The sequence below is a fragment of the Coregonus lavaretus genome (genome assembly GCF_964263955.1).
Source record: "Coregonus lavaretus genome assembly, chromosome: 22".
In the NCBI taxonomy this organism is placed as follows: domain Eukaryota; kingdom Metazoa; phylum Chordata; class Actinopteri; order Salmoniformes; family Salmonidae; genus Coregonus; species Coregonus lavaretus.
This window is the reverse complement of record NC_140009.1, coordinates 12,772,233-12,797,499: the sequence shown is the minus strand read 5'-3', so window position 1 is coordinate 12,797,499 and position 25,267 is coordinate 12,772,233. Positions and strand designations below refer to the sequence as shown.

The following is a 25,267-nucleotide window of genomic DNA, read 5'->3' as shown; positions in this document are numbered from 1 at the left end:
GGAGGGTGTGTGTGTGTGTGTGTGTGTGTGTGGTGGGGGAGAGCTCTGTTTATTACAATCAGGTGAAGTCATTTACACGTGACTCACTTGTCCACTGTGTATCGAGGGAGGTGGAATTGGCTGGAAGACAAAAGTTTGCAGATTGATTTCAGTAACACGCCGTACTTTGAACCGTAACCCACAAAGAGATCAAACACAAAAATAGTACCCTTAGAATTGTAACAGAAGCCATGTGCACAGCTGAATGTGGTGCTGTTATATTAAGAACAAGGACCCACAGACCACCAATCTTTATGCACATTAGAAGAGGGATGATAAGTCAGGGCTCTTGACAATTGTATCATTCGTGCACAGTACAGTATAGTTATGTCATTATTTAATGCTATTTAATGTTAGATAATATTCTCTCTCTCTATCTCTCTCTCTCTCTCTCTAACAAAGAGTAACAGATCCAGTTGAGTGACTGGCCTCTGAACTGTTATAGACAGGTTGTTTCCCTGTCTTAAAATCACATTCATGCCCATCAGGACTTGCATTAGCCTTTAAAGGCCCAGTCATTCTATGGTCAGTGCTCTGCTATTCATGTACTGTATCATCTTGCTTTTTAACAATGAAGGGGAACTGTGATTCCTGTCAGTACGCAGATGATTACTGTTTACAGTCTAGAATATTGTCATTAGATGGCATTTGTTGGCACTCAATAAATGACAAGAATAAATGCCTATTTTCAAGGTCAGTGTTCGTTTAATGCATATTGGGTATTGCTGTCATAGTTTGAGGATGTGCTGCCTGTCTGTCTGTGAGATGTAATTCTGCCTCCAAACTGTCCCTCCCTCTTTCTTGTGGCGTTCCCAACTGAGCTTATGTCCTATTTAAAAAAATAATAATGTGCTGGCTAATATAACCAGCCACTCACACCAACTCCAAAAGGCCCTTCTAAGCCATTAACTGTCATTCGCCCTATCTGGAACCACTCAATATAAAAAAGGATGCAGATTGTGTATATATATATATATATATATATATATATATATATATATATATATATATATATATATATATATATATATATTGTTTCTAAAGAGGAAACTAAACATTTATTGATGTAGTAGGGTAGGGGTAAAGTGAGAACAAACCTAGATAGAGTATAATGGGTAACACTTTCATTAAAAAGTAATTCATAACCGTTTATAAGTACTATATGTACTATTAATACATGACAAGTGTTACTGGATGTTGATTTGACAGTAAGACCAAACAGGCACACTAAGGGCAATGACCGACCATCATGAAAACAGCTTCAATCTGACAAAACTGACCTTCGCTCCTAAGGAATTGCTGCACTGATCAATTAATGAGTGTCTTACTAGTAAGTGATGTCCCACTTGACAGAGCAATCAATAGCATTATTCCTGGCTAATAAGACAACAACGTCTCCCATGTCTGTTTGACAAGCCCTGACCAGCTACATGGCCACAATTTAAGACACCTTTTCCTTCCCCCGAATGGCTTGTTAAAATAGAGAAGTCTCACTACAGACAATTGTGCAGTTGCTCAAGTATTCAGGAAGCATATTGAGATATTGTTGTACCATGGTGTTCAGTGCACTACTATGAGCTTACTTTTCTGTTGACTTGGAAAGTCAATGTGCACCGCATGGAGGGTTTGCCTTTGGAACTTTACAGAAGATAGTGACAAGTTTCAACATCCACATCGTGTTTGCACCTTCTGACTTACCAAAGAGGTGTTCACTCAGCCAATAACTGGCTTTCTGTGATGGTACATATTGATCATGTATGTATTGATTTGCACAGTATTATATGCTTGTTATCGTCTCTCAGAGCAGATACAGGTAAATCAATGTCTTGATAGTGAATATGACTTCATCTGGACATTTGGGACTTTTCCTCCACAACCCCAGGAGTGTCCTATGGATCAATTAACAAGTATGTTTAGTGGTGAGGTTTATAGGAAAACACCTATTGAGTAACCAAAATGGAATGTTTGCATAATTAATGAAATGACAAGGCACTGGCCATAGGCACTGCCCAAAACTTTACTTAAAAAATCTGTACCACTCCCATTGTAAGTATTTCCTCATCTTCTTTGACAACAACAGCCGGACATAAAGCTCAACCTTTGGACGTAATGCTCAACTTGTTTCTCTGACTATAGGGGTTTTCCAGAGGAAAGAATGATCAGGACTGACAGGTTGTTTGATGACAAGCAGTAGATTTCAACCTAAGAAACCTAAGAGTCATTCATAGTATACAGTGGGGAGAACAAGTATTTGATACACTGCCAATTTTGCAGGTTTTCCTACTTACAAAGCATGTAGAGGTCTGTAATTTTTATCATAGGTACACTTCAACTGTGAGAGACGGAATCTAAAACAACAATCCAGAGAATCACATTGTATGATTTTTAAGTAATGAATTTGCATTTTATTGCATGACATAAGTATTTGATCACCTACCAACCAGTAAGAATTCCGGCTCTCACAGACCTGTTAGTTTTTCTTTAAGAAGCCCTCCTGTTCTCCACTCATTACCTGTATTAACTGCACCTGTTTGAACTTGTTACCTGTATAAAAGACACCTGTCCACACACTCAATCAAACAGACTCCAACCTCTCCACAATGGCCAAGACCAGAGAGCTGTGTAAGGACATGAGGGATAAAATTGTAGACCTGCACAAGGCTGGGATGGGCTACAGGACAATAGGCAAGCAGCTTGGTGAGAAGGCAACAACTGTTGGCACAATTATTAGAAAATGGAAGAAGTTCAAGATGACGGTCAATCACCCTCGGTCTGGGGCTCCATGCAAGATCTCACCTCGTGGGACATCAATGATCATGAGGAAGGTGAGGGATCAGCCCAGAACTACACGGCAGGACCTGGTTAATGACCTGAAGAGAGCTGGGACCACAGTCTCAAAGAAAACCATTAGTAACACACTACGCCGTCATGGATTAAAATCCTGCAGCGCATGCAAGGTCCCCCTGCTCAAGCCAGCGCATGTCCAGGCCCGTCTGAAGTTTGCCAATGACCATCTGGATGATCCAGAGGAGGAATGGGAGAAGGTCATGTGGTCTGATGAGACAAAAATATCGCTTTTTGGTCTAAACTCCACTCGCCGTGTTTGGAGGAAGAAGAAGGATGAGTACAACCCCAAGAACACCATCCCAACCGTGAAGCATGGAGGTGGAAACATCATTCTTTGGGGATGCTTTTCTGCAAAGGGGACAGGACAACTGCACCGTATTGAGGGGAGGATGGATGGGGCCATGTATCGCGAGATCTTGGCCAACAACCTCCTTCCCTCAGTAAGAGCATTGAAGATGGGTCGTGGCTGGGTCTTCCAGCATGACAACGACCCGAAACACACAGCCAGGGCAACTAAGGAGTGGCTCCGTAAGAAGCATCTCAAGGTCCTGGAGTGGCCTAGCCAGTCTCCAGACCTGAACCCAATAGAAAATATTTTGAGGGAGCTGAAAGTCCGTATTGCCCAGCGACAGCCCCGAAACCAATCAAATCAAATACTTATGTCATGCAATAAAATGCTAATTAATTACTTATTTTTCTAGATTTTTCTCACAGTTGAAGTGTACCTATGATTAAAAAAATACAGACCTCTACATGCTTTGTAAGTAGAAAAACCTGCAAAATCGGCAGTGTATCAAATACTTGTTCTCCCCACTGTATATACAGTGCTATGAAAAAGTATTTGCCACCTTTCTAATTTTCTCTACTTTTGCATATTTGTGATACTGAATGTTATCAGATCTTCAACCAAAACCTAATATTAGATAAAGGGAACATAAGTGAACAAATAACACAACAATTACATATTTATTTCATAAACAAAGTTATGCAACACCCAATTCCCCTGTGTGAAAAGTAATTGACCCCTTACACTCAATAACTGGTTGTGCCACCTTTAGCTGCAATGACTCCAACCAAATGCTTCCTGTAGTTGTTGATCAGTCTCTCACTTCGCTGTGGAGTAATTTTGGCCCACTCTTCCATGCAGAACTGCTTTAACTCAATGACGTGTGGGTTTTCAAGCATGAACTGCTCGATTCAAGTCCTGCCACAATATTTCAATTGGGATTAGGTCTGAACTTAGACAAGACAATGATCCAAAACACACAATCAAGTCTACATGAAAATTGCTAAAAAGCAACAAATTGGAAGTTTTGGAATGGCCTAGTAAAAATTTGATTTACACAACATGCCTACCACTTTGAAGATGCAAATTATTTTTTATTTTGTAACAAACAAGAAATAAGACAAAAAAACGGAAATCAGAGCGTGCGTAACTATTCACCCCCCCCCCCCCCCCCCCAAAGTCAATATTTTGTAGAGCCACCTTTTGCAGCAATTACAGCTGCAAGTCCCTTCGGGTATGTCTCTATATGCTTGGCACATCTAGCCACTGGGATTTTTGCCCATTCTTCAAGGCAAAACTGCTCCAGCTCCTTCAAGTTGGATGGGTTCCGCTGGTGTACAGAAATCTTTAAGTCATACCACAGATTGTCAATTGGATTGTGGTCTGGGCTTTGACTAGGCCATTCCAAGACATTTAAATGTTTCCCCTTAAACCACTTGAGTGTTGCTTTAGCAGTATTCTTAGGATTATTGTCCTGCTGGAAGGTGAACCTCCGTCCCAGTCTCAAATCTCTGGAAGACTGAAACAGGTTTCCCACAAGAATTTCCCTGTATTTAGCACCATCCATCATTCCTTCAATTCTGACCAGTTTCCCAGTCCCTGCCAATGGAAAACATCCCCACAGCATGATGCTGCCACCACCATGCTTCACTGTGGGGATGGTGTTCTCAGGGAGATGAGAGGTGTTGGGTTTGCGCCAGACATAGCGTTTTCCTTGATGGCCAAAAACCTCTATTTTAGTCTCATCTGACCAGAGTACCGTCTTCCATATTTACATTTACATTTTAGCAGACGCTCTTATCCAGAGCGACTTACAGTTAGTGAATACATATTTTTTTATTCTGGCCCCCCGTGGGAATCGAACCCACAACCCTGGTGTTGCAAACGCCATGCTCTATAAACGGAGCTACATCCCTGCCGGCCATTCCCTCCCCTACCCTGGACGACGCTGGGCCAATTGTGCGCCGCCCATGAGTCTCCCGGTCGCGGCCGGCTGCGACAGAGCCTGGATACGAACCAGGATCTCTAGTGGCACAGTTAGCACTGCGATGCAGTGCCTTAGACCACTGCGCCACTCAGGAGACATTCGAGACACATTCCATATGTTTGTGGAGTCTCTCACATGGCTTTTGGCAAACACCATTTCTTTAAGCAATGGCTTTTTTCTGGCCACTCTTCCGTAAAGCCCAGCTCTGTGGAGTGTACGGCTTAAAGTGGTCCTATGGACAGATACTCCAATCTCCGCTGTGAAGCTTTGCAGCTCCTTCAGAGTTTTCTTTGGTCTCTTTGTTGCATCTTCAGATGAGTCCCATGGGGCTTGTGGGGGTCGTAGAGCAAAACGGAGAACACCATTCTGATGCAACAGAAGTTTTCGTGAGAAGACCGATTCTCGGGATGTCTCATGGTCTGACAAACACCACTGTAGTTCGGACACCTTTCACCGCAGATGCAGAAGGCTAACATAGGTTTGATTGAGACGCAGCCCATGCAACAAAAAAACAAACAGATATCTCTAGTTTAAACTGGCGGATTTTGATGGGGATTTTTCATTATGTCACTTAAATTGATGCACAGGTGCGTCAATAGACTCTTAAGGATTTTAAAGGGGTCCAACAGTAGCTTTCATTTTCACCTCATGTTCCTCAATTATGAAGTACATAAGTGTTCCACTCAAGGATTCCAGGCTAATTTAAGTGCACCTCTTATTAAGTGCATGTTCAAAGTCCTTGTGCAATCATTCCTAATCACATTTGAATAAAACATACAAATAAAAAACGAAATGTGTTATGTTAGATGATAATAAAGGCTGTAAGGTTAAAAGTCCCTTGTTGAGTGCTCTTACAAAACATCAGCAGACTGTATGCCGCCATGCTTTGTGATAACTTGTGATCGGATCTGTAAGCAAAATAAAACAATTAACTTACATTTGATAGATCAATTGATTGATCAAAATAGATTTGTATCAAATAATGTTGGCTAAATGTTACACCAGCACATATATTTTTCTCAAACTATAGTGTTGCAATAATAACTTGGTGCTTAAAAGGTTGAGGATAATTTTTTACTTTCATGTAGATGCAGTTACGCAATTATAGCCCATTTTACCTGGGCCCTGTCACAAACAAATTAGGGTGCGAATCTGAAAACGGGAGGAGTTATGTGAGATAGAGAGTTTACAACAAACCTGAAGATCCAAGAGCAGAATGGAGAGGGCAGCAGTGTGAGAGGACTAGGAGACTTGTGAAGTGGCAATCTTTTCCAGCTGATTTACAATGTTGAACCTATGTTTAAAAATACCTTGACAACTGAGCTGGATAGCGGCGACCTTTCGGGCTTGGCCTACCAATGTGTCTTTATTTCTTGTGACACTAAACGCGTAAATGATGGCTATTTAGGTTTTTGAGTTCATCGCGGTTTTCTTTTCACGCCGATGAGAAAGTGAAAGGGAGAAAAGAGGAAACACATTCTTACCAAAATGAACAAGGTCAGTTTTCATGATTCTTTATCTCTCAATATGATAGCAAATTCTCCAAATAAACAAAAGCAATCCGTTTTTATAATTCATCGGTGTCATATTTTATCCCCATCCATTCTAAAGACTAGCTAGCACATTCGATTAATCGAGACTAGCTTCTACTGCATCTTCTAGACGGAAGGTTAACAACAGTGGTCATTCTTCGGTTCTCGTCGTCAACGTCTTAAAATAATGGATGGAACGGGAGAAAAAAGAGGCAAACGTTCGTGTTTTTAATTGAATCAATTGTCTGTATTTAATAACTAACTTCGCTAACTACATTGGGCAAGTTAGGGTTTAGTGCAGCTCGAGCCTAGATCGAACACAAGACTAGCTAAAAGCGCGAGCCGTTTCCGCGTACGGTTAGAACAGGTGCATCTCGCTCGGTCGTGTCGGCTTGCGGTTCTTTGCATATTTGTTACCAAAACAATCCGTTCGTGTTCAAAAATGTATTTTCACAGTTGGAAGGGTTGCTTTGCGATGGACGTTTTGTAAGTGCCTAAAAAAAGCTAGCAATGGCCTGCTTCTGTAACGTTATCTAGCTAGCTACTTAGCTTGTTGTAGCTAGCTAACGTTAGCTAGCTAGTTAGCGGACCACCCGAAACGGGGCAAGCAGAACCCTCCTTGTAATGGAATGACAGAATTACTTTTATTTTTTTTGTATCTGGACTTTTTCGAGAATTCAAGGTTCAATCATTTATTCTGCTACCATTCCAGATAACCTAATTTAGTAACTAGGTTTGTTTGCCAGTGCTGTGAATATTATGTCTGTCTATGGCGAATAGAAACGTATTAATGTATTTTTAGCGCGCATATTTTAAATACAGGGAACCTTTATTCATTTGACCTAGCTACGCTAGCATGTAACTAGTTATTTAATCTAGTACTAGACTACGTTAGTTACATTGTCTCACCTTGCTACAGTTGATCATTTGGCTTTCAGACCTAACTAGCTAGCTAAATTAGTTGTTCACTCAATATGACGTTCCTTATTGTCATATTGGCTACTGTCTTACAATTTGAATCACATTAAATTGCTGCTTGATTGGATTTCACAGCAACATTAGCTAAGCTACATTCCCCTTTTACACTTAGTTAGCCTACATATCCTTATACAAAGGTCAACATTGAATAACCTACTTACTTGCTAGCTAAGTTACTTTCAACTATGTTGTTCAATGGTTGGGGTCTGACTGGGTAACAGAGGGAACATCCAATCGTCTGAGATTGCAAGGCAAGCTTGTCTTGTGGAAATGTTTAATATTCAGATCATGTACTATCCAGTGGCTGCTTTGGTGGACGTGGGATACGTCAATTCAATTTGCTCTGAATGCCACTGTTCATTTGAGGCCTAATTATTTTGGATGGTTTCAAGGTATTTCCTCTGTACAGAGGCAAATGATTGTAAAGGGGAGTTACTGATATAATTTCATGTAAACTCTTCCTCCTTGGTTGGAACTGTATGGAGCAGACATCCTTTCTACATTGGGATGAACACGGCTATATTATTCTGACTGCAAATATGGTAGGAAATCATCGGCACGGTAATAACATTTGCTATACCTTACACAAGGCATTCAAGGCCTAACATAATTATGTGCGCTGCCCCACTGCCTTATTTAATTTATTTAAAAAAATACTTAATTTTAGTTTAAAGTTGAACCAATTGTTCTGTGTTATTGTGTGAGTGGAGTTGAGATTTAGTAGCTGGTTGGTTGTGATTTAGGCCACTGACCTTCCCAAATGAAAATGTTACCTAATTGCAACCTTACCAAACTTGACTTTGCGTTCTTAGAAGTATCAATTTTACAAAGCTAGTTAGTTTGTTAGGTGCTCCTTGGATTTTTGTTGAATTTAAAGCACCAGCTGTTGAACAGATTTCCAAGACTGGGCTAACTGAGATTTCCAACTAGGGTTTATGTCAAAGATCTATGTTCTCAGGGATGGGCACGACTGTTGGACAACTGAAAATATGCATTTGTTTTAGAAGGAGAACAGACGGACACATGAGTTATAATCTACTCACAGGTCTTTACCATTTAAACTAACACGTCTCAAACTCCTTACGAAATTCACTGCTTTTGTGTTTGTTTTCGTTGCCTCATATTCCTCCTTGCTATTGCACTGTAGCTAGGTATGGCGCGAACAGCAACACGTACAATACTTTTCTTGTTTGTTTGGGAAATGGGCCTTGAAATGAATCCTTGGTTTGAACACATGATTGAATCATGTTCAGGAAATTGGAACATAATAGAATCTAGGCCACAGTGAGTAGCGAGCTCACTTTGCACACTGTGGCACAAATAACGTTTTTGCCTGTGTAGATTATTGCAAGGTGTAGGTATTGGCTGAATAAAATATAAACACTGTTTTATGTAAACATGGCAGGTGTGTTACTTGTTTGTGCTCTTACATATTAAGTAGAGGGAAAGTGAATTGGCTGTTCGATCCTAGCAGTCCATAATGTAGGCCTGTTTTTTATGTGGACTTCACCAGCCTCTTCTAATATAGGCCTTCCCCTGCCAGTTTGCCAGCTTGGCCTTGTCTATCTTAAGGAGGCAGCTATAGAAAGGGACTGTACTGTGTTTTCTATTCAGACTGCTCTGAGTCAGGGGTTACTAGCGGAAGGGAGGCGAGAGCCTCATGCAAGGAGGGAGAGTGCAGACCATAGATTCGTCTCTGGTAGTGGTTTGATTATGATCTCTGATCTAGCCTACATCTGCATGTCTCAAAAAGGTTGCGGAATAAGTAATCAGATCAGACTCTGGTCTTAGGTGAAACGAGGATGACTAACTAGTTCAGAGTATTAAGCTACAGCTGTCATGGTTTACAGCTTCAGAAAGGGTGGGTAGTGGACCTAAAAAACACCAAAGAGCCATCTACTGGTCAAACAAATGGTTAAAAATCTTCTCAAGTTGAAAAGTAGATGACTGACAACTCAGTCTAAGAGGGATTTAAGAATTTGCCAATTGTACAATTGCTTCAAATTTGGCTACATCAACAATTGGGAAATGTGTAGCTGCCCTTGCAGCGGTATATTTTTGAATAAGCCATGCATTTGAGATGGTGGCGTGTGTGTCTGCATCCAGCACTGCAGATTATATGCAGGATAGTGCCGAGCGAAGGAACCCTGTGGATGGGGCTTAATGGAACATTCTCTCTTACCCAGCTGGTGATCTAGTCATAACAATCTCCTTCTATGGCAAAAACGGCAGTGCTTTCTGTTGGCAATGGTCTACAGTGAGGGGAAAAAAGTATTTGATCCCCTGCTGATTTTGTACGTTTGCCCACTGACAAAGAAATGATCAGTCTATAATTTTAATGGTAGGTTTATTTGAACAGTGAGAGACAGAATAACAACAAAAAAATCCTAAAAAACGCATGTCAAAAATGTTATAAATTGATTTGCATTTTAAGGAGGGAAATAAGTATTTGACCCCCTCTCAATCAGAAAGATTTCTGGCTCCCAGGTGTCTTTTATACAGGTAACGAGCTGAGATTAGGAGCACACTCTTAAAGGGAGTGCTCCTAATCTCAGCTTGTTACCTGTATAAAAGACACCTGTCCACAGAAGCAATCAATCAATCAGATTTCAAACTCTCCACCATGGCCAAGACCAAAGAGCTCTCCAAGGATGTCAGGGACAAGATTGTAGACCTACACAAGGCTGGAATGGGCTACAAGACCATCGCCAAGCAGCTTGGTGAGAAGGTGACAACAGTTGGTGCGATTATTCGCAAATGGAAGAAACACAAAAGACCTGTCAATCTCCCTCGGCCTGGGGATCCATGCAAGATCTCACCTTGTGGAGTTGCAATGATCATGAGAACGGTGAGGAATCAGCCCAGAACTACACGGGAGGATCTTGTCAATGATCTCAAGGCAGCTGGGACCATAGTCACCAAGAAAACAATTGGTAACACACTACGCCGTGAAGGACTGAAATCCTGCAGCGCCCGCAAGGTCCCCCTGCTCAAGAAAGCACATATACAGGGCCGTCTGAAGTTTGCCAATGAACATCTGAATGATTCAGAGGAGAACTGGGTGAAAGTGTTGTGGTCAGATGAGACCAAAATCAAGCTCTTTGGCATCAACTCAACTCGCCGTGTTTGGAGGAGGAGGAATGCTGCCTATGACCCCAAGAACACCATCCCTACCGTCAAACATGGAGGTGGAAACATTATGCTTTGGGGGTGTTTTTCTGCTAAGGGGACAGGACAACTTCACCGCAACAAAGGGACGATGGACGGGACCATGTACCGTCAAATCTTGGGTGAGAACCTCCTTCCCTCAGCCAGGGCATTGAAAATGGGTCGTGGATGGGTATTCCAGCATGACAATGACTCAAAACACACGGCCAAGGCAACAAAGGAGTGGCTCAAGAAGAAGCACATTAAGGTCCTGGAGTGGCCTAGCCAGTCTCCAGACCTTAATCCCATAGAAAATATGTGGAGGGAGCTGAAGGTTCGAGTTGCCAAACGTCAGGCTCTAAACCTTAATGACTTGGAGAAGATCTGCAAAGAGGAGTGGAACAAAATCCCTCCTGAGATGTGTGCAAACCTGGTGGCCAACTACAAGAAACGTCTGACCTCTGTGATTGCCAACAAGGGTTTTTCCACCAAGTACTAAGTAATGTTTTGTAGAGAGGTCAAATACTTATTTCCCTCATTAAAATGCATTTTATTTATTTTTTACATGCGTTTTTCTGGATATTTTTGTTGTTATTCTCTCTCACTGTTCAAATAAACCTACCATTAAAATTATAGACTGATCATGTCTTTGTCAGTGGGCCAACTTACAAAATCAGCAGGGGATCAAATACTTTTTTCCCTCACTGTACCTACTTCTGTAAAGATATCCATCTCTACCTACTTCTGTAAAGATATCCATCTCTACCTACTTCTGTAGAGATATCCATCTCTTTAAAATGTATAAAGTATATAAATAAATGGGCCATAACTGACATTTAAAAGTCTGAAATATAGGGCCTCCCGAGTGGCTCAGCGGTCTAAGGCACAAACGGCCGTGACCGGGAGTCCCATAGGGTGGCGCACAATTGGCTCAGCGTCGTCTGGGTTAGGGGAGGGTTTGGCCGGGGGGGCTTTACTTGGCTCATCGCGCTCTAGTGACTCCTTTTGGCAGGACGGGCGCCTGCAGGCTGACTTCGGTCGTCAGTTGAACTGTGTTTCCTCCGACACATTGGTGCAGCTGGCTTCCGGGTTAAGCGGGCGGGTGTTAAGGAGCGTAATGTTTCGGAGGACGCATGACTCGACCTTCACCTCTCCCGAGCCCGTTGGAGAGTTGCAGCGATGAGACAAGATCGTAATTGAAATTGGGAGAAAAAAGGGGTAAAATAAAGTCTGAAATATTGAATGAATAGGCCTAAAAACATTCAACTTTTCATTCCCCACTCAAACAATCAACTCTAATCTTTGACTGTACACTCACTGAATCACTATGAGTGAAGGCTCCCTTGGAAAACACTTAGCCCTAACTTTAGACGATTTGCTGACTTTGCATCTAAGTTGAGGTTCTGCCATCGATCGCGTCTGATAGCGAAAGCAATGTGATGACAGGGTTTGGCCTCAGCAGCGTTGGCCAGGCCGGCGGCGCAGAGTGAACAGACCAGGGATCCTGACCCTCCCTTCTCTCTTTGAGTTTCTTTAAAGGCTGAATGATGTTGGCAGGTGTTTTAAAAGGGGAGAGAAAATGCTTAGATGCATTTGTATGGTAAGCCTTATCAGTTGCCTTTGGGGTTTGATGAAGGTAGAATGAATATTGGAGTGTCAGACAGACCAAAGGGGAATCAAAGCTATGCTTGTCTGTGGTGCTGAACTTTCTCATTCTCTTTTAATTGGCTTTTCCAAAAGGTGGTGTAAGGACAGGCTTTTAAAGATCCCTCTGAATAAGTTCACGCTGAACACAACTGATTAGATTGGAGAAAATGAGATCTATAGGAACAGTACAACCATGCAATAACTGCTGTCAGTGTTGTAAAGAGTAATTTTCCCGTTTAGGCCATATAAATGCTCATTTCCATTCGAATTCTGCTGCGAAAGATGGTCTGTTTTAGTCCTGATGAGCTGACGTCACAGCCTATGTTTGCTTGGCATTAGGATTCCAGGCGATTGGCTGACCCTGGGCTGCCCGTCTCTCAGCGCTACAGGATTGGGGTTGGCTGGGTCAGCACAGTGGAGGCTCTAATTCCCACCCCTAGGGCACCTAATTAAAACTTACAACCAAGACAAACAACCTTTGACTCTGTCTGCCATCTCACGAGAACTGCTATTCTGACATGCAAAGAGGAGATCAGTGGGAGATCAACATACCCTCTTAGCAAATAATTATGGCACAGCCTGTATCGGAATACTACTTCATGCTTGGTCTCCTGTATCAAAGCCTGTTTTTAGATTCTGCTTGTTCATTTAGTCAGGCCTCCCACTAGATTGCTAGTTCATAACTGCTCTGATAAAAGCAAAAAAACAAACTTTTGTCTCTATCCTGGGAATGTAAAATATGTATTAGCACTCAGTTTTGCCCCAGTCGTTTTGTTGTCATTTGTTAGGTTTGCCCACTTCATGGACCATTGCATTTAAATATTGTTGGTTAAAACTATTTTGCGCTCAATATTTTGTAAAACCCAACCCAGAATGTGTGCAGAGAATTTTCTTCGTTATTATACAGTATTGAAAAATGGTCTCGCTCGCACAAGCATGAGGTCTTTTGTGGAGGCAAATAATGCTTGATGAGTTTATTAATTTAAAAAACGATATCAGATTCTTACACGGGTTGTCTCTTTGTTTGCAGTGGCTGACTAACATGGCTGACTAACTACCTGCCTCAGACTCTCTTCATGGATAACAGAGGAAGACGACAAAGGAAACACAAAATAAAACCTAATTGATTATCAACAAAGACAAACATCCAGAGGAACCAACCCACCACCATCGTTCCATCACTGACTTCCAGTGCATGTGGCCCTGAAGTCGTTCTAAGGAGGAGGCGGGGAGCACATAGGCCTATCACTATGCACTGTAAACAGAGATGCTGGGACTGTGGAGGTGTGGGGAGAACCAGGCCTCCCCCAGGCAGGACTATCCCCCTGGTGCTGGGGCTACTAGTGGCCCTGGTCCAGGGAAGTGTGCCTGGGGAGGGCCTGGGGGAGATGTTGCCGGTGGACCTGGAAGCCTCCATGCACTCCTCTGTCCTCTCTGATCTGCAGGCTGCAGCCTCTGTAGCCACAGAGGGACCTCCCACGGGCATCCCAGAATCCCTGGCTGCAGTCACAGAGGTGGCCCCTGCAGGCATCCCAGACTCTTCAGCAGTGGTGGGCCAGGGGTTCCAGTTGAGGATTCCGCCTAGGGCGACGAATGGCAGTTGCAATGTTAAGGTAAGCACTGTCATAACTAGGACGTTCCTGCTGATTTAAATATCGTGACCCTCCCCACATACTGGTGGAGGATCTAATGGTGATAATCAAACCACAGCTGTAATGTCCAGATGAACACTGATAGTAATAGGATAAGAAGCACTGCTTCTTGCGCAAATAGATAGCCTACAGTTGTCTGTCCCGAGCTCACTGGTGCGGGAAACTCTGAGGGCCCAGAATATTTTATGCAATGTTGCGAGTTCGCTAGCGCAAGCTTTGGGCCGGACCCAAGTTAATAGTTGATACAATGTTTAAAGTTTGTGGCTACACATGGCCTGTCTGCAAATGTGATTTTATAGGATATTTATTTTTATCAGGATATTTTCTACCTGCAGGCTGCAATGTTTTTATTTGTTGGCTTTATGTAGGCTATTTTTACATAATTGGCAAAATAAGTTACTTTTTCGGTTTATCATTTTCATATAGATTTGGATAGAATTTTGATTAACCACATGACAATGATTTTGAGATATGAAGACGTTATTATAAATTAAATTGTTTCACGAAAATGTGTGTATGAAAACCATAACTGGCATGCAGATCGGTAGAAATGGTAAGATAAATTGGCATTCCACATGAGAAAGGTTGCCGACTCCTCATGTAGCCTAGTAATAATACAGTTGTATAGGGCTGTCCCCAACTTTTAAAAAGCTTGGTCGACCCGAGAGTCGTCTGTTCTTTCGACCAATCGATTGGTTGAAATTTTAAGACGTGTATTTTTCCATATATACACACACCCTATGTTTGATGCTTTAAACACTGCGATTAAAAATGAAGACACACAAATTACTAAAGAGGGAGCCAGAGATCAAGATAGCCTAACCAGAATTTGACCTGACCCTCTTCCTCCTCCTCCCGCTGCTGCTGGCCTTCGCAGATTCTGCCCGTTACGCTCCTGAAGTTGCCGGTAATAGGCTACACCAGCAAATCTAAAAGTAACTTATATTGCCATTGCCAATATGTAAAAAGAGCCTACATAAGCCAACAAATAAAAACATTGCAGCCCCCAGGTAGAAAATATCCGGATTTAAAAAATAAATATCCTATAAATCACGTTGGCTACGCATGGCCTGTCTGCAAGGAACTTGAAACATTGTATCAACTATTAACTTGGTCCTGCCCAAAGCTTGTGCTAGCAAACTTGCAACATTGTATAAAATATTCTGGGCCCTCAGAGTTTCCCGGAGCCAGTGAGCTCCAGACAGACCGACACAGCTGTAGGCTATATGCATAAGAAGTAATCAGGTAGGCCTATTTTGTGACGTTTCCACCGGCTACGTTGAGGAACTATTATCATTCTCAATGGATTTAAAAACAGACTTTGTTTACTTGCTGTTTTGAGGCGAAGAAGAAATTACTTTGAAGCTCCACAGTGATGGTGAGTTAAGACGATCAGAAATAGTATCAGATCCTCAAATGGGCACATTTATAGACCTACATTTGCACGCAGGTGAGGTAGCCTTGGCCTACTTCTATGTGTAATCAGGTGCGTGTCCTTACTCAACATTTAACAGGAGAGCTCCAAACAAAAGACAATTCATAAATTGACAACTCCATAAATGGAATGAAATAAACCAAAACTTTCTCACAAGTGTAGCCTAGGTTGTGCACTCTGCAAACAACGTGTCCACTCCTACAATGACAACGGTAAGACTGTAATAATATATTGAATGCATTAACAAAAATTACCGTACCAAACAAACATTGTAGATTAGAAATTATGGTATCCTAATTAATGGTATATGTACTATTGGTGAGCAGGCAATGGATTAGTCCACTCAAATAATTGTTATATATTTGCAACTGCTCGACTAAAAAAATCTCGGTCGACCAACAGCCTATCGACCAGTCGACTAAATGGGGTCAGCCCTACAGTTGAAATATCTTAATCCTGATAGAATAGTAGTATCATGCAGTAAGGATCTCTGTGTGTGACCCGAAGAATCTGGCGGGACTGAATCAGTTTTAGTTCTGGGTTAACCGAGGAATATGCAGTTGGTAATCATCCACTATATGACCCTTACTCAATCGAAGCAACCTCTCTGTGCTGAAGGAGTGAAGTTTTTGTCTTTTACCAACATTAGGAAACCTGGTTATTGGTTTTGATTGAACAGGGCTCTCTAGAACTTACCTTTTTGTGTGCGGCTGTATTTCAATGAAAACTATGGCGTCCTTAATGCATCAGTAGACAAAAAGTGCTTTTTTATATGATGTATTGAAATGTGTGTGTTACATAACAACACACTGATGAGATCGTGCCATTGAATACATTTTATCCAATTTAACTTTATGATGATGTTAAGCTGCTCAGATGTTTATTGATTTCCTTTTATATGATGTAATATGCCAGTTTATAGGTTATATGTAGGGTTGCAAAATTCCTATAACTTTTTTTTATTAAATTCCCCTGGTTTTCCAGAAATCCTGGTTGGAGAATTCCCGGAATGAGGAGGGAATAAGCAGGAAATCCTCCAACCAGGATTTCTGGGAAAAAAACAGGGAATTTATTGAAAGTTCCTGGAATTTTGCAACCCTAGTTATACACAGAGTGTACAAAACATTAGGAACACCTGCTCTTTCCATGACATAGACAGACCAGGCGAATCCAGGTGAAAGCTATGATCCCTTATTGATGTCACTTGTTAAATCCACTTCAATCATTATAGATGACGGGGAAGGAGACAGGTTAAAGAAGGATTTTTAAGCCTTGAGACAATTGAGACATGGATTGTGTATGTGTGCCATTCAGAGGGTGAATGGGCAAGACAAAATATGCCTTTGAACAGGGCATGGTAGTAGGTGCCAGGTGCACCGGTTTGAGTGGGTCAAGAACTTCAACGCTGTTAGGTTTTTCATGCTCAACAGTTTCCCGTGTGTATCAAGAATGGTCCACCACCCAAAGGACATCCAGCCAACTTGACTGTGGGAAGCATTGGAGTCAATATGGGCCAGCATCCCTGTGGAATGCTTTCGACACATTGTAGAGTCCATGCCCCGATGAATTGAGACTGTTCTGAGGGCAAAAGGGGGTGTAACTCAATATTGGGAAGGGGTTCTTAATGTTTTGTACACTCAGTGTATAACATTCAACATGTCACTCTGTATGTTCCTCTACCTCATTTCTGTAATATTTTGTGCTCAACGGCTTGATCACAATAGTGTACCTCTTCCAGTCTTCCTGTCTATGCTGAAATAACAATGTGAGGAGGTTACCTTGCACAAAAGTCATCTCTCAAATTCTCTTTGGAACTGGGAACAGCTATTACAGCTGAGCAGAAAATTGCCTTCAATCTGTGTGGATGGAGAATGGTGGAAACAAAGCCTTTTTGGGCAGCATTGTAGTCCTGCTCAATAGGCTTAACTTTACATAACCCCAACTTTTCATTCTTTTCTATTTCCTATTCGCAGTTCTACCTCCCCAAGCCCGTATGGCCATTTTGAACCCTTCTGCAATTATTTATATTGGGTATTAAACATACTCTAGTCTAGATCATTCTGTTGCAGCAATTTGTTTCAGTCTTAGGCTTCTGAAGAGCTAGCCAAATATCCACATATTTGCAGTGCTATGTATGGAATGGATATGCGTCATATTAATTCCTCTCAGTGCGTTCTCTCACTGATTTACTGCTGATTTTAAGTTGATTGTTGTGCAATTTGTTCCACGAGGAGTTTATGAATGAGAAGAGTATTATTATTATTGGCTCCTTGTATTATTGGGAATAATATCCTGACAAATCATAATGTGTCTAAATGAAGGGCTGATGACTCAGGCTGCTGTCATTTTGTGAATAGGGGCTCACTGGGAGCCGAGCTTCCTGCTCACTTCGACAAGGGTCGGTAGAGACCGCAGTACAGACACAATGAGTCAATGAAAAATGTGAGACTGAGTTTTCCACATCAGGTCTGTCTGATAAACCCTTTCATCATAATACCCTTAAGATTACTGTACAGTTGGATAGGTTTTTATTGGCAGGATCAGCCTCTTGTGTGAAACACCCTGTCCTTTCAGAGTTTTGATCTATGAGCCATAACGTTTCCGTATCTCTAAACCTTTCTTCTTCTCTCCTATTGCAGTTAACTGAGGTGGGAAAGGAAAGCTTACCCTCCTGGCTGTACTGGGCCACAGGGAGCTGCATCCTACGAGGGCTGGCCCTGGAGCAGGACAGAGGTGTCCACCATATCTCCCTCTCTGGCTCTGAGATAAACAGTGGCCATGGCCTGGAGGTCTTCTCTATTGAGGTGCACCCAGAGGAGCGGGCCGACACTGAGCCGGCCCTGTTGGCTCTCCAGGCCGAGGCCAACAACCTCCAGCCCTTCACCTGCGGCAGCGAGGAGCCCGTCACTGTCCTCACCATCATCCTGGATGCTGACCTCACCAAGATGGACGCCCATCAGAGGGTAGGCCTGCTGGCCAGCATGAATAAGTTTTCCGGTGTCCCCCTGGAGCACATGAGGGTGGTCCCTGTCATCAACAACCGCCTGTTCGACATGTCCGCCTTCATGGCCGGGCCCGGAAATGCCAAGAAGGTGGTGGAGAATGGGGCCCTGTTGTCATGGAAGCTGGGCTGCGCACTGGACCAGTCCAACATTCCGAACATCAACAGCGTCCAATCACCTGCCAAGGACGGGTCCATGTCGTCCAATTTAGGCTACCCAGTGGTGGGCTGGCACATCGTCAACAAGAAGCCCCACGTGGTGAAACGGGTCAGGAGGCAGCTGGGAAACACCCCCACCCCTGTACCCTCCCTGCTCCCCCCAACCACTTACCCTGAGCCCCCTACTCGCATTGTTCCCACCCCCACATCCCCTTCCATCTCCCCAGCCACTGACAGCTCTGCCCCCCCTGTCCGTGGCCCCTTGCCCCTGCCGGTGATGCCCACTATCAGGCTGAGAGATCAGATAGCCCACACTCCTACTATTGGGGCTCCTCAGCCTACTAGGGTCCTGGGCACCACCAGTAACATCCCCATCCAGCCTACTATGACCCGGCCTGCTATTCCAGAGGCTACTGCTCTTCCCACCCCACCAAGCACCACTAGAAAGCCAAAGACCTCCACCACCAAGAAAACCAAGAAGCCCAAAACCTCCACTCCAGTGCCCAGAGAACCTAAGACCACCATGGCTAAGCCACCCAGACGCACCACCCCTCTGTCTGCTGTTCCTGACTACAACAACGAGAAGCCCCAGCTACGCAACCCCATCGATGAGGTGAATGCCTGGGTCGGGACCTACTTTGAGGTGAAGATTCCTCCAGATACCTTCTTTGACAAAGAGGATGGCACCACGGACAAGCTGCGTCTGACTCTGAGAAAGAACCACAACGAAGTGGTGAGTGAGACCTCTTGGATACAGTTTAACAGCACCATCCAGCTCCTGTACGGTCTCCCTGAGAAAGAACATGTGGGCAAACACGAGTACTTCATGCTGGCCACCGACAAGGCAGGCATGAGCACCATAGATGCCTTTGAGGTCCATGTCAACCGTTGGTCGGCCACCGACAAGCCCTCCGTTGTTTTCGCCGCCCGTTTCCATGGCGAACCCAAGACACTGACCAACAACGTCCACAAGAAGATCCTCCTGACTAAGAAGCTGGCGTATGCACTGGGCGACCGGAACACCAGCACGGTGACCCTGCGGAGCATCACCAAGGGCTCCATTGTGGTGGAGTGGACCAACAACAGCCTCCAGCAGAGCCCCTGTCCCAAAGACCAAATCACCGTCCTCAGCAGAAAGATATCCGACCCCCAGGGCAGGCCCACTCGGGCCTTCTCCAATGCCATGGAGCCAGACTTCAAACCCATCAACATCTCCGTCCGCGGCACCAACAAATGCCAGACCTACACGTTTGTGCCCCCAGGAGAGGTGATCATCCCTGTTCCCCCTCCAGCCACTCCTTCCCCTGGTACTGGTCGTAGCACCAGTGACGATGTTTACCTGCACACAGTCATCCCGGCTGTGGTAGTGGCGGCACTACTGCTGATCGCCGGCGTCATCGCCATGGTCTGCTACCGCAAGAAGCGCAAGGGCAAGATGAGCATTGAGGAGCAGGCCACCTTCATCAAGAAAGGCGTGCCCATCATCTTTGCAGACGAGCTGGACGACTCCAAGTCCCCCCCGTCCTCCAGTATCCCCCTCATCCTGCATGAGGAGAAGCCGCCCATGCCCCCTCCGGAGTACCCCAACATGGCTGGCCCTCACAGCACCCTGCTCAACCAGGATCTCCTGATGGAGGAGTACTCCATCTACCATGATGATGATGATGATGACCCCAACGCACCCCCCTATCAGCCCCCGCCACCCTTCACTGTCCCCATCGAGGGGAAAGGGTCCCGCCCCAAGAACATGACATCATACAGGTCACCACCTCCCTACGTGCCTCCCTAATGCTTACAGGAGCCTTGGCTTTGGGATGGAGGAGGGGTGCCGTGGTGACAGTTGTTTGTTTGAAAACAATTTACGGCGAAATTTTACACACACTGTACAGTGGGATGGCTTTGACATAGACTGAGTAGACAACCATGCCTGTATAAGTGACCACTATGGATAACGTACTGTATAAGTCTAATACTGGCACAGGAAAACTGGACAGAGACTGTTTGTAAACTCCAGCTCTCTTTCTTCTGTTGTCCTTCATAGTTATGCTTTCGACTCTTGCGTAATATTTTTTTTTTAAAAATCTGTTCTTGCCAAGAATAATCATTTTTATCTTTGAAGATGTACTGTTTCTATTGTATAGAAAATAATGCAAAAGCGAGAGAGACTGTAGGCTGCAGAGGCCTTGGAGCAAATGACAACAGACAACAGGCTCTCAAAGTTAATCTTTATACCAATTACAGTATATGACTTATCTGTCTTTGGGTTAATGTACTAGATTTTGCACCTGTTATTTTTAGAAGGTCGTCTAAGACAAAAAGTCAAACTAAAAACATGAAACCATTGTTTATTTACATAACCTTACATTGATATTCTCCTCTTTGTTTTTCCTTGTATGTTTTATCCCCTCTTTAAAATAACAGGTGTAAAACATGCACTGGTGTAGATGCCTAATAAAACTAGCCCTTTGTGTCTGGCAGAATGGAACATTCTAACTGGTAGCCTAAAAAGGATTCTATTTTATTTTTATTTTTTTTACACAATGTGACTGAAATATTCTCTGCTATACAGGTACTGTACTTGATCAACAAGTAAATCATAGACTGATAGTGAGTGACCACACTTGTTCTTAATGTAAGGGGATTACAAAACAGGAGTAATAACGACATCATAATCGGTGTATTAACTTGCCGCTGATCTCGCCCCTGAAGGTGCCTTTAGAAAGTATTCACACCCCTTGACTTTTTCCCAATTTTTGTTGTGTTACAGCCTGAATTTAAAATTGATTACATTTAGAGTTTGTGTCACTGGCTTACACACAATACCCTATAATGTGAAAGTGGAATTTTGTTTTTTTAGAATTTAATAAAAAATGAAAAGCTAAAATGTCTTGAGTCAATAAGTATTCAACCCCTCTGTTATGGCAACCCTAATTAAGTTCCGGAGTAAAAATGTGCACTACAGTAAAACTGCAAAAAATGTGGCAAAGAAATTGTACTTTATGTCCTGAGTACAAGGCTCTTAGAAACTTACCCAGAAAGACTCACAGCTGTAATCTCTGCCAAAAGTGATTCTAACATCTATTGACTCAGGGGTGTGAATACTTATGTAAATGAGATTTCTGTATTTCATTTTCAATAAATTTGCAGAAATGTCTAAAAACAAGTTTTCACTTTTGTCATTATGGCTTATTGTGTGTAGATGTGTGAGCATTTTTATATTTAATACATTTTTCAATTGTAACAACAAAATGTGGAATAAGGGTATGAATACTTTCTGAAGGCACTGTACTATTCCAGGGTTGCCAAGGTAGTGATAAAGCAAAGCATTCCTGTTTTTTCCACCATAATGCTGGGTCAATGAGATGCTGTAACAAGGCAGCAGCGTGAACTGATGGAAGGAAAGAATTAGGCTACTAGATTGATCAACTGTTTGTTGGTGTTGACGTACGTCTCCCTTGGACCAGGTCTGTTGCAGAAGAGATTTTATCACAATGAGAAAATAACCTTAAGTAAATGAAATAAGAAAAGTGAGGGGGAACGTACAGTTCTGCAATATCAGTGCTCTCTGCCTCTATGCTGCTGCACTGTGTCGTTAGTCTCTCAGTCATCAGTTGTGAGACTTGTGTATGTACATAATGGTGTGCCTGTGAAACTGAAGATCTCATCACGTTAATGTGTTTTATCAGTAGAGTTATGCTAGTGGGGGGGGAAATAATTTTATTTTAAATTGTTTGTCTAGATTTATGATCACACTGTCATAAAAATAAATAAATAGTTTTAAGGGGACAAGGGGGCAAAAGAAAAGTTGACTTTCCCATCACTGAAAATATTGCATCCTGTAAAGAATACGTTGGGGGAGGAAGACAAGTGAATAATGTACGTTTCATATCTGATATCACCATAAGGAAAAATGGTTGAGAAAACAAATCTAATGTTTTTACTGAATTTTTGATACTGTCTCAAATTGTTTTATGAAAATATATTAATAAAGATGTACTACTATTTGTAAAGCCTCAAAGACCCTGTATTTTCCCCTTGGTCACTTTTTTTTTCCTCTGTGAAAAATTAATTGGATCACTATTGGGTGTGATTTCATCACGTTACCATTTCTTCTAGTTCACGCTTTGTAAACATTTTCTCACAGTTCATATATTAACACTTCCATGGGATTGGGTTATTAGCTCTGATTAATGTCTAGAATAGTAATATATATTACACTGTGTAGTTAAGACATTTTACATTGTTTCAGAATGTCAGTCACAATCATGATTGGATCAATATCTGATGTGAATCTCTTGCGGTTGAATGAATCAGCAACACATTTCTCGCTCCACAAGCTAGCTATCAGTATTTTTGATCATGTCTCATATTACTTTTCATAATCATAAACATACAGTGGGGGAAAAAAAGTATTTAGTCAGCCACCAATTGTGCAAGTTCTCCCACTTAAAAAGATGAGAGAGGCCTGTAATTTTCATCATAGGTACACGTCAACTATGACAGACAAAATGTGATTTTTTTTCTCCAGAAAATCACATTGTAGGATTTCTAATGAATTTATTTGCAAATTATGGTGGAAAATAAGTATTTGGTCAATAACAAAAGTTTCTCAATACTTTGTTAAATACCCTTTGTTGGCAATGACACAGGTCAAACGTTTTCTGTAAGTCTTCACAAGGTTTTCACACACTGTTGCTGGTATTTTGGCCCATTCCTCCATGCAGATCTCCTCTAGAGCAGTGATGTTTTGGGGCTGTCGCTGGGCAACACAGACTTTCAACTCCCTCCAAAGATTTTCTATGGGGTTGAGATCTGGAGACTGGCTAGGCCACTCCAGGACCTTGAAATGCTTCTTACGAAGCCACTCCTTCGTTGCCTGGGCGGTGTGTTTGGGATCATTGTCATGCTGAAAGACCCAGCCACGTTTCATCTTCAATGCCCTTGCTGATGGAAGGAGGTTTTCACTCAAAATCTCACGATACATGGCCCCATTCATTCTTTCCTTTACACGGATCAGTCGTCCTGGTCCCTTTGCAGAAAAACAGCCCCAAAGCATGATGTTTCCACCCCCATGCTTCAGAGTAGGTATGGTGTTCTTTGGATGCAACTCAGCATTCTTTGTCCTCCAAACACGACGAGTTGAGTTTTTACCAAAAAGTTCTATTTTGGTTTCATCTGACCATATGACATTCTCCCAATCCTCTTCTGGATCATCCAAATGCACTCTAGCAAACTTCAGACGGGCCTGGACATGTACTGGCTTAAGCAAGGGGACTCGTCTTGCACTGCAGGATTTGAGTCCCTGGCGGCGTAGTGTGTTACTGATGGTAGGCTTTGTTACTTTGGTCCCAGCTCTCTGCAGGTCATTCACTAGGTCCCCCCGTGTGGTTCTGGGATTTTTGCTCACCGTTTTTGTGATCATTTTGACCCCACGGGGTGAGATCTTGCGTGGAGCCCCAGATCGAGGGAGATTATCAGTGGTCTTGTATGTCTTCCATTTCCTAATAATTGCTCCCACAGTTGATTTCTTCAAACCAAGCTGCTTACTTATTGCAGATTCAGTCTTCCCAGCCTGGTGCAGGTCTACAATTCTGTTTCTTTGACAGCTCTTTGGTCTTGGCCATAGTGGAGTTTGGAGTGTGACTGTTTGATGTTGTGGACAGGTGTCTTTTATACTGATAACAAGTTCAAACAGGTGTCATTAATACAGGTAACGAGTGGAGGATAGAGGAGCCTCTTAAAGAAGAAGTTACAGGTCTGTGAGAGCCAGAAATCTTGCTTGTTTGTAGGTGACCAAATACTTATTTTCCACCATAATTTGCAAATAAATTCATTAAAAATCCTACAATGTGATTTTCTGGATTTTTTTTTCTCAATTTGTCTGTCATAGTTGACGTGTACCTATGATGAAAATTACAGGCCTCTCTCATCTTTTTAAGTGGGAGAACTTGCACAATTGGTGGCTGACTAAATACTTTTTTTCCCCACTGTATGTGTAGCTACATGTACCATGTGCTCATATTTGTTTTTGATTGAAGTGGTTGTCATGTAGTCTGCGTACCAGTCTTTTTAGCTAATATTCCACTCCTTGCCACTCATGTCTTTGGCAAATGACAGGAGTGGAATGATATTTATTTAGGGCGGCAGGTAGCTTAGTGGGTAAGAGCGTTGTGCCAGTAACCGAAAGGTTGCTGGTTCTAATCCCCGAGCCGACTAGGTGAAAAATCTGTCGATGTGCCCTTGAGCAAGGCACTTAACCCTAATTGCTCCTGTAAGTCGCTCTGGATAAGAGCGTCTGCTAAATGACAAAAAAAAAAAAAAAAAAAAAAAAAAAAATTTAAAAAGACTGGTACCCAGGCTAGTTGTCATGGGCCTAATGCTGCACAACCTCTTAATAGGGAGGCACAACCTCTTAATTATTTTCACATGAACAGGTTACAAATGTTACAAATATGTATAATGAATGAAAATCAGAATCTCATTTAATCATACACATCGAACAAAGATGTGTATCAATATGAAGCTACTGCAAGCCAGAGGAGCTGTAGCACTTAAAA

General features: G+C 42.7%; 1 protein-coding gene across 2 annotated transcripts; it reads left to right on the top strand.

The window, feature by feature from the left end:
* Window positions 1-6,368: 6,368 nt before the first annotated feature.
* Window positions 6,369-22,711, top strand: LOC311150405 (dystroglycan 1-like). 2 transcript variants are annotated; one of them, XM_084187871.1, is made up of 3 exons: window positions 6,369-6,656; window positions 13,494-14,076; window positions 18,190-22,711. In XM_084187871.1, the coding sequence occupies exons 2-3, from the start codon at window positions 13,714-13,716 to the stop codon at window positions 20,497-20,499; spliced, it is 2,673 nt and encodes an 890-aa protein (XP_084043997.1). In that variant the 5' UTR covers window positions 6,369-6,656; window positions 13,494-13,713; the 3' UTR covers window positions 20,500-22,711. The 2 variants fall into 2 exon arrangements, with proteins under 2 accessions (XP_084043997.1, XP_084043998.1); XM_084187872.1 differs by lacking the exon at window positions 6,369-6,656 and adding an exon at window positions 6,827-6,909.
* Window positions 22,712-25,267: the final 2,556 nt, after the last annotated feature.